Source organism: Podarcis liolepis, assembly GCF_965112155.1.
Source record: "Podarcis liolepis genome assembly, chromosome: Z".
Lineage (NCBI taxonomy): Eukaryota > Metazoa > Chordata > Lepidosauria > Squamata > Lacertidae > Podarcis > Podarcis liolepis.
Genome location: NC_139570.1, coordinates 12045910 through 12053703, shown reverse-complemented (window position 1 = coordinate 12053703; position 7794 = coordinate 12045910). Strand labels below are relative to the sequence as shown.

Below are 7794 nucleotides of genomic sequence, written 5' to 3'. Positions count from 1 at the left end.
CCTCCCCGCCCCCCCTGGCTTTGCCCATGTTAAGTGGTAAATGAATGAATGAATGTACATTTTTTTACTTTCAACATTCATATATTTGCCAAAAAACCTTCCAACACCATAGCTGTCAACGTTTTCCCCCTTTTAAGGGAAATTCTCTTATTCTGAATAGGATTCCTCGCAAGAAAAGGGAAAAGTTGACAGCTATGCAACACTGCTGTGGGGCAGTGTGAAGAGACACCTCTCCTTTGGAAGGGGGGGGGGCTGCTCAGAGACCAGGGGCGGCAGCAGCTGCCCAGAGGACTCCCAAGGAGAGAGGAATCTGAGGGAACACTGCAAGGGAGGGTGTTCGAAAAGGGGTGAGAGGATGCCAGCTCTGCAGGCAAGGGGTGACATAGCTGGGCTCCTGAGCCCCATGGGAGTGCTGCAGAGTGAATGTACAGTAGTTGGTCAAGGGAGCCTTGGACCCAGAAAGGTTGAAAACCTCTGCCATAATTGACTGAAAAGGCCCTGTAACAACCACCTGCCAGATCACATTTAGCCAGAGAAAATGTGCTTTAAATGTATGATTTGGATTGTTCTCTGCTTCTGGCAAACATCTTCAAAGGCTCATTAATGTTCCAAATGATAAACTGGTTTGTAATCAACAAATGATTACATTCTGGAGTATGTTTGTTTATATTGTTACAAAAGCCAGGTGTCTGCTCCCTCTCTCTGCCAAGCAGTGGCCAGAGCGCATGGGGTCACAAACACCCCAGGGTCTGTGTGGAGAATAGAAGACACTGTGGAGACTCTAGTGTTTTAAGAAATAAGGTTTATTTGTCTATTTACGCTCTCAGTCTGCGTGAACAGGGTTAAAATATTATTGCATGACCCAAAGCATTGCAGGCAGCCGTTCCTTCTCCCTCACCAAGATGGATCTCAGCCTTTCTTCCTCTTTCTTCTTCCCAGAAGCCCCTTCCTCAGAGCAGTTCACTGGCAACCTTCCAAATCTCCAGTCACTGGTCACACCTGGTGCAAGAAGTTCTATTGCTTTATTAAGCTACCCAGGAATTCCTTTGCTTATTCATTATATTATCCCTTCCTATCACAAATAACCCCAAATCCTAGCATTGATTACCGTGTTTTTTTTCATCTATAAGACACCCCCATTTAAGACTCCTATTTAAGAAAACGGGGGGAGATGGCCCCCATGTATAAGACGCCTCCAAATTTTGGACATAATTTTTTAGGGGAAAGAACCTAGTCTTATACATGGAAAAATACGGTAATTTTAGTGTTTAAGGGGAGCTCCCCAGTTCTGTAACAGTATTCTTAGATCACATTTTAACTTGGGGTGCCATGGTGGGTGGGTTACATGCAATCTACATACCCAGAAGTTGAATTAAATTCAGTAGAATTAATATTGTAGCCTTTAACTGCTGACATAGAGGGCAAAGCAGAGGCACATCAAAGTTGTTAAATGCTATAAAGAAAAAGGGGCATTCACATGTTACATTCTATGAGTGAGCAGTCTTTATACCTGTGTACGCAACCATTTAACTTCACAAATCAACTAGTTTACACTCTTTCATGCAAACAATTGCACATCTATAGTCTGTTTGTATCTGGTGTTAAGTGTAAAGCAAACAAGCAAAGTGAGTCAAGTCAAGGTGCAACATGGCTCTGTTGTTGTAAGATAAAATTAAGGCTATGTGCCTAAAACACATTTCCTGAGCCTTGGGATAGCCAACATGGGTGGAATCTAGACACATATGAAATTCTTGTGACTACAACTCCCATAATCTTCTGTCGTTGGCCATGACTAGTAGGGCTCATTCACGCTTATGCTTGCCCCATGTTTCCTAAGCACAAGTCTGAGAGGTTTCTTGTTTAACCCATTGTTTCCCTGGGGAAAACCGGCTGTTTGCCGCTGGGGGCTTATCCATACAGTACTTACTTCTCCTGTGCTCTGTGTCAGAGCCCTGTGTTGTTGTTTTTTGCTCCAAAGCTTTCCATGTGAAAACCCTCTTTTTAACACTAAATCAGAGCAAATGGAAAGAAAACCGTGGAAAATCTGAATTGACCTTCGCTCCAATTCAGCTTTAAAGAGCAAATCTTGGTGGGAAAGCTTGGGATGATAATGATGATGATGATGATAATAATAATAATAATAATAATAATAATAATAATAATAAAGCTAGGGCATGGAATGTTAAAGCGCAATCCTTTGCCTGGAATGAGTGGGGCAAAGGGTGAGGGGAGACAGACTTTGTGCTTAGCGCGCGGAAACTTGTTGTGGGTCACTTTAACCCCAGAACAGCAGCGCAGGTGTGCAAAACTGAATTAAAAGCGGGGCGGGGCGCCGTCCACGTAAGGCCCCCTCCCCCGCGCAAAGTCCATCACATGACCCGGCGCACGGGAACTTATTTAAACAGCAGGCCTCGGCCCAAGAGGTCTGCAGTTGTACTGAAGGCAAGGCATGGTCTACTGGCCTGCTGGCCCTCTCCGTCCCTCCCGGCGGAGCCCAGCGCTGCCCCTGCGCCTAGTCCGCGCCATGCCGCCAAGGAAGCCCAGGTTCTCCCGCCCTCAAAAGCATCCACTCCCTCCTCCTCCTCCTCCCCGTCGTCGTCCTCGTCCTCCTCCTCCATCGCCGCCCACTTTCCCGTCATGCTCGTCATGGCCGCCCCCACCGTCCCCTCTGACCTCGGGCCCGCCGTTCTCGCATCCGGGCTTTCGGCACTACACCAGGAAGATGGCGGCGGGAGCGGCGGCCTCAGCGGTGGCATCGACATCGGGGGCATCCACGGCGGCGGCGCTCCCTGCCGAGTGGATCAGGAACTGGGACAAATCGGGCAAGATCGAATTGTGAGTCCGGGGGGGCGTGGGGGTCTGGGGGGAGGCGCAGCGGTGTGGGGGGTGGTAAGGGGGGGGGAAAGACATGGTGGGAGGGGGAGCTGGCAAGGTGCGCTGGGTGGAAGATCGGCGAGGGTGGGCAATGGAGGGCCTGATCCCACTCCCCCAAGCCCTCAGATCGGCGGCTCCTGCTGTGGGGGCGAGACCCCCCACTTTCCCGCGCGCGATCCCCCTCCCCCCTCCCCCGATCTCCGCCGCCCCTTCGCAGCGCTAGGCCCTGAGGTGACTCCGGGCTTCCCTCGCTCCTTTGAGCGCCGCGCCCGCCCCCATCTCTTCTTGCGCTAATCCTCCCCCCGGTCCAGACCTTTAGATCTCGGTCCTTCTTTCTCTCGCTCTGCTCGGAGATCAGATCGCTTTGAGCTCCTTTCCCTGCCGCGCGATGGAAACGGGACAGACACGCTCGCCGGGGTGGGGGGTTTGTCTCTCGGTGGGACCCCCCCCCCAACCATCCCACTCCCCTACGATCGCCGCCTTTCCCGTTTCCATCGTGAGGCAGACGTTCGTCAAAAGCTGTGTAATGTTAGGTATCCTGGGCCCATCCTTCCTTCCCTTTCTTTCCTTTCTTTCTCTCCCCCATTATTATTGTCATTATTGTTACGTTAACCAGCCCTCGCCTTTTGGTAATGTTCCCCACTCCCCACCATAGCTGGACCTTCCTTCCTGCAGTTGCATTGTTGTTCGTTTGTTCAACAATTTATTCTTTCAACCATCTGAATAGAAAGCTATCTTTAGAGAAGCGTGAAGCTTGGATGCTGTAAGTGTAAGCCTTTCCCCCACCATCTTAGCTTGCTGCCTTTTGGTACCTTCCCCAGTGAGGTTTATGGTCTTTCTGGCTCCAGTTTTGTACATCTTAGTGTGGGGTTTCTGCTAATAAAATCGGACTGCTTGCTGGAGGTGTAATGGGGTTGGACAGCAACCCTAATCCCTCTCACTAGAGAGTGGGTTCCATTGAAGTCAGTCAGGCTTGCTTCTGAATAAATGTGCTTAGTAGGGTCACGCTATAAAAGTTGCCTTTTGTAGTTTAGCTGCAGTGGGATTTGAAGACTTTGTGGATCGAGAGCTGTCATTATGCAGAAAGCAGATACAGTGGTACCTCGGGTTAAGTACTTAATTCGTTCCGGAGGTCCGTTCTTAACCTGAATCTGTTCTTAACCTGAAGACCACTTTAGCTAATGGGGCCTCCTGCTGCCGCCACGCCGCCAGAGCACAATTTCTGTTCTTATCCTGAAGCAAAGTTCTTAACCTGAGGTACTATTTCTGGATTTACAGAGTCTGTAACCTGAAGCGTATGTAAATTGAGGTACCACTGTACTTCAGTTATCAACTTACAAATGCTAACAACTAAACAGAATATAAATTCCTTAAATCAATTGAATTGAATCGAAACCAAGCAGCTATGCAGTATCCCAGACCACGATTTATAGCCCAGTCCCAAGTATGTTTATTCATATCCAAATCATACTGACATAAATTAAATTTAATTCCAGATTTACTTAGGATTGCAGCCTATAGCCTGAGCTAGTGTGGTCCAACCTCTCAGACTTAGTGGGACACAAGAGTATTTCAATGCAGAACATGTGGCCACACACTGAATTTAATTTCCAAATTGTAAATTAAAGTGCTTGCAATATAGTTAATTATATTTAATATACACAATATATTCAAATGGATATATAAATGAATACACAATTAAATAAAAATAATACATTTATTTAATAAAATTTAATACACAAACAGTTGTCTCTTTCTGTAACAATGAAGACATTGAGTTCCTGTCAGCATAAGCAGGCAGGGTATAAAAACAAAATCATTTTAGAAGGCTTCTAATAAAAAACAGTTCAAAGCTCTTGTGAAGCCAGTAAATAAATGCAGCCTGTGAAGAAGCTTGAAAAGCTTGAAGAATAAATCCCTGAACTTAAATGTAATATTGTGGGAGCGTGGAACTCTTGTTTCCTCTCCCCAACCCTTCCCAAAAAAATCCCGGAGTGTAGTTTTAAATTGGCCAAAGGAATGGAGAGGACCAGAAAATACAGTAATTGCTGCATCACTTTTTTGTTTAGTGCAATGAAGGAATCTGGATTTATTTGTATTTTTTTAAGCAGCAAAATGAGAACAGAGCTTCCTCTTTGCAGGGATGTTTACAATTCTAGGATGATTTAGTCCAGTTGAGCATGTAGACATGCATAGGATTGTGCTATTACCAACTTTTTGCTTAAGAAGGAAAGAAAGAAAGGTGGGGAGTGGGTGGCCAACTATTGAAGCTTTGATCAATGTGCCAATAATTATTAGCATTGTAATGCATTAATAGAGGAGGAGGGTTGGGGCAGGGGAGGATCGAGGGAGCCAGCAGTACAACCACAGGTTCTTGTACACCTGAGCAGTGCCGTCCAACCACCTGGTGTGCCCGCAGCTGGGAATGTAGGAGGCAGGACTTTCTGATGACAATGGAGTGCAACACTTAGTTGCTGCTGCTGCTGCTACTACTGGTGGTCATTAACAGGGAGGGGGTTGTAGGAAGGGCTGCCAAAAAAGGCCTCAAAGGCCACATGTTGGACCACCCTAGTGTGAGCAGTACTCTCTTGAAGGTAACTCGCATTCAATACAGGTAATTTACCTTTGAGGGATGAAGACTGTAAGGATCCCACTCTTTGTATATGATTGCTTGGAACAAAGTCTCATTGATCTTGGTGGGACATATTACTAAACACACCAAACAGAGAAAGTCTATCTCTTGGAATATGCATGATGTGGTCCCATCATATTATCAATCCTGCAAGTGTTCTTCATGTGCAGATAGGTTTGCAAATGTGACTTGTAATAGTTCAGTAGGTATTAAGGTCCACATAGTACAAGACTTGTTTTTGGAATGAACAAATTCTAAGTAATCCTTCTGTGTTAATGTACCTAAGTATGACAGTGGCCATCCCAGTTCTGATTTCTTTTGACAGTGTAGTTAGGATATTACTACAAAATAATTTTTAGATCCAGTTAGGTACAGTCAGTCCAATTTATTTGCTGAAACTATTGGGCACCTCAAAACTGCAAACAATCTAGTTGAGATACACTTTCTAACAAAGAAATGAGATCCAGGGGCAAGAGCTGTTTTCATTCGATTGGGAGCCACCCAGAGTGACTGGGGAAACCCAGCCAGATGAGCTGGGTATAAATAAATTCTTCTCCTTCTTCCTGAAATTTCCAGGTCCATAAAATCTTAGCCACAACACCTTGATGTGCTGGTTCAATTATCCACACAGTTTTAGACTTCAGTAGCCCACTATGTGGGTTTGATACAAATATATAGCTGTGAGCAAAACATCTTAATTTTTTTGGGTCACAGAAGATTTCCATTTTCAAAGTGTACCAGCATAGGTTAGACCAGGGGTAGGCAACCTAAGGTCCGTGGGCTGGATGCAGCCAATCGCCTTCTCAATCCGGCCCATGGATGGTCCGGGAATCAGCATGTTTTTACATGAGTAGAATGTGTCCTTTTATTTAAAATGCATCTCTGGGTTATTTGTGGGGCATAGGAATTCGTTGGTTTTTTTCCCTTCAAAATATCATCCGGCCCACCACATGGTATGAGGGAAGGTGGACCGGCTCACGGCTGAAAAAGGTTGCTAACCCCTGGGTTAGACTGTGTCCACCTCTTCCCAAAAATACCTGCTGACAGACATGAATATTAGCTGAAACCCTTGTCTTCATAGAGTTAAAAACCTGTTTAGATGTGTGTTTTGTGCATGATAGAAGTTCCTAACTAATTTTAAATTGGTTTAAAAAAATCTTGTTTTTGTAGTGTCTCTGTTCATAAACATGACTGCTGCTATTCCCCAAAGGTCCCTCATTATCTGCTCTGCTGCTTACTGTATTTTTGTGCCTTTAAATATCTTCTAGAAAAAGAAATCACATTCTAAACTAGTTGTTAGGACCAGCTTAAAGTTCAGTCAATCGTGTGTTAATATTTCAACAATTTCTAAAACGTGCACGGGGTCAGAGAAGATAAGAAATTACAGGCTCATTAGCCTAAAGTCTCTCCCAGGTAAATGAGTGAAAAGCATTACATAGGAACCTAGGAAGTTGCCTTATACGAAGTCAGAACATTGATCCATTAGCTCAGTATGATCTGCTCTGACCAGCAGCAGCTCTCCAGAGTTTCAGATAGGGGTTATTTCCAGCACTACCTGGATTGAATCTGGGACCTTCTGTACACAAGGAAAGTACTCCATCACTGAGCTTTGGTTCTTCCCTGAGCTATGAGCTACAATTATCAGACATACAGAATAATAAGGTTGAAGAGGAAGAATAATAGTCTCTGCAAAGAAAAGGCTTTTCTCACCATTTTTAAAGTATTTTCTGAAGGTAGCCCCAAAGTGCAGTGCTACCTTCATTGGTACCCTCCAGATGTTTGAATTTCATCTCTCATTAGTCTAAACAAACATCTGCATGCTGTTCGGGGCTGATGAGAGTTGTAGTACGAAATACCCAGAAGGCATTAGGTTGGGAAAGTCTGGTATAGATACAAGTAATTTGGTGAACATTATATAATTGAATTGCCGAAAAAAGAACAACAATGTAACGAAGCCTGTCTATGTGTCCTTTTAAAAAAAGATGATATGGGGAAAATGTGTTGAAGTTTATAAAATAGCCAGTGACCATATTTGAATGTGACTTAAGCCATGGTGGTTTATGGCTTACTTGAACTGGGACTTGGTGTGTATTAGCAAGTTTGTTTTGCTGCTCTTGCTGCTTTGACGAAGCAAACCACAATTCCTGGCTTCATGTTATGTTAATCCAAAGATCATTGTTTGTTTTGTTTCCAATAAACCATGATTAGTATGTTAACAACATACTTCAGAAGCAGATCATGTTTTATTTCCCAAGCACAAAAAAAGGACGGAATCAGACTTGCACTGT

General features: G+C 44.7%; 1 protein-coding gene and 2 long non-coding RNA genes across 7 annotated transcripts in view; 2 read left to right on the top strand and 1 right to left on the bottom strand.

Moving 5' to 3' along the window:
• The window catches only part of LOC310698943, a 273173-nt gene that overhangs the window by 215556 nt on the left and 49823 nt on the right, over positions 1-7794 (top strand). The window lies entirely within an intron of this gene.
• LOC310698880 lies at positions 786-4559 on the bottom strand. The gene is made up of 3 exons (XR_014521766.1): positions 3188-4559; positions 2674-2808; positions 786-999 (listed from the first exon to the last, which is right to left on the bottom strand). It is a non-coding gene; the product is annotated as an uncharacterized lncRNA (long non-coding RNA).
• LOC310698743 (THO complex subunit 2-like) overlaps positions 2236-7794 on the top strand; it is a 56136-nt gene continuing 50577 nt past the window's right edge. For 3 of the 5 annotated variants that reach the window (XR_014521720.1, XR_014521721.1, XR_014521722.1), the window contains exon 1: positions 2236-2835. Coding sequence is in view for 2 of the 5 variants with exons in the window: in XM_083486202.1 (XP_083342328.1) it covers positions 2450-2835 (386 nt within the window). In the remaining 3 variants the exon portion in view is untranslated. The remainder of the gene's footprint in view (positions 2836-7794) is intronic. The other 2 variants (XM_083486202.1, XM_083486201.1) reach the window with 2 other exon arrangements.